Source organism: Condylura cristata, unplaced genomic scaffold (genome assembly GCF_000260355.1).
Source record: "Condylura cristata isolate star-nosed mole 26May11 unplaced genomic scaffold, ConCri1.0 scaffold00021, whole genome shotgun sequence".
Lineage (NCBI taxonomy): Eukaryota > Metazoa > Chordata > Mammalia > Eulipotyphla > Talpidae > Condylura > Condylura cristata.
In genome coordinates, this window is record NW_004567122.1 from 38,389,254 (window position 1) to 38,390,961 (window position 1,708).

Here is a 1,708-nt window from a genome sequence, read left to right on the forward strand (position 1 = left end):
CCCCCCCCCCCCCCCGGTCCTTTATGCTCCTGCTATGAGTGAAACCATCTGGTATTTTTCTTTTTCTTTTTGGCTTACTTCACTAAGCATCACATGGGGCATTTTAGGGAACTTCTTGGGGGGAATTTAAGGAGAATGATGTTTGGGCCAGAAGTTTGACAGCCAGCCAGAGAGGGATATCCTGGGGGTAGGTGGAATAGGAAGGGTTTTGGTGGTCTCAACTCCAGTTAAGGCTGCACTGGTCAGAGGCAACTGCTAGGGGGCAGGGCAATAATCCGAACCTTGGGGGTTCCTGCCGTCCAGAGGAGAAAGAGAAAGCAGATGCTGCAGAATTGCAGGCTCCCCCTTCTGTTATCAGTTCCACCTGCCTCTGGGCTGCTGGCCCAGAAGATCGGGGCTGATTTGCCACTGGAGTCATCCCTCTTCTCCTTCCTCTTTCTTGTCAGATTCTAGTCTTGGATGGCAAGCTGCTGCGAACAGAACCTGCCAAAGTGATGGACACAGTGCAAAAGTTCCTTGGAGTGACAAACACCATTGATTACCACAAAACCTTGGCGTGAGTGTTACCTTGGTCTTTCAATGTGGATTTTCCTGATCAGGCACCTGAGCCCAAGAAGCCCAAGGGTTGAGTGATTATAAAAGACACAGGTTAATTAAGAGTCAGCAACTGTGAGATAGTATGTGTGTTCAGTGGCAGTTTCGTAGAAAAGCAAATACTAGTATGACTTGAGTCATATTTATAAAGGTGTTAACTCAAGAATAAAGGAGGTGATGAATCTGTTTCACTCTGGTCAGTCCCGCCCCTGGATATTCCTTTCAGTCTGAGCTGAATAATTTTGGAGTGTTTTATCTAAGTAAGCTAAACCAGCAAGGGGTGGTCCCAATTCCCACAAACAAGTTTCTATTAGAATGTGACTTATATATAATTACAGAAGTGCCCTCTCAATATGAGTAAGTGTTAAATTGTATTGTAGTCGCCAGGGCTGGGGAAAGGCTGCCTTTCAGTGCATGTCACCTACTCACCTGGGTGAGAGAGGTATCAAAAGGAAAAAAGACACCTCCCTCGGCCACTTTCTTAGAAAGCTTTATAGCAGGAATGTTCTCACTATCGTGGAAGCTGATTGGAGAGGAGGGAAGTCACTGTTTCTAATGTCATGGCAGAAATGAGCTCAAAGTATGGGTTATGGCCTCAGAGACTTTTGTGGGAGGGACTCAGGTCTTTCTCTGTGATCTTGGACAAGTGTCATCATTCCTTAAGTCTCACTTTTCTCAGCTGTTAAGTTGGGGCTAATTTAAACCCTGAGAGCTATTGCACTGAGTGAAAGGTCTGGCTCAGTGCCGGGCATAGGCTGATGCTGAACAGTAGTCGCCATGACCACCCGCGTGTCCCCTCTTCCACCTGGGCCTGCCCTGTGTCCCGTGCAGAAACCCCATCTTCCTCAGCTGCTGTACGCATCTTCTTTCCTGTGCCCTCACACTCAGGCATCTCCTAATGGTTCCTGATGTGAGACTGAATTCTGCATTCCCAATGCTGACCCTGCCCATGTCAGCTCCAGATCTTAGTTCCCCAAAATGTCTTTGAAGGCCCAGCATGACTTTGAAAAGTAAAAGTAGTTTTGCACTGTCATTTCTGAAACTTACTCCTCAAAATGAAACTCTCCAGTGGTGGACATACTTAAGTGCAGCTGCAGGTACTGTGTTTTTGTTT

General features: G+C 47.0%; 1 protein-coding gene across 3 annotated transcripts in view; it reads left to right on the top strand.

Moving 5' to 3' along the window:
* The window catches only part of NDST1 (N-deacetylase/N-sulfotransferase (heparan glucosaminyl) 1), a 57,099-nt gene that overhangs the window by 50,910 nt on the left and 4,481 nt on the right, over window positions 1–1,708 (top strand). For all 3 annotated transcript variants that reach the window (XM_004686885.2, XM_012727933.1, XM_012727932.1), the window contains exon 13: window positions 447–556. In XM_004686885.2, coding sequence (XP_004686942.1) covers window positions 447–556 — 110 coding nt within the window. The remainder of the gene's footprint in view (window positions 1–446; window positions 557–1,708) is intronic.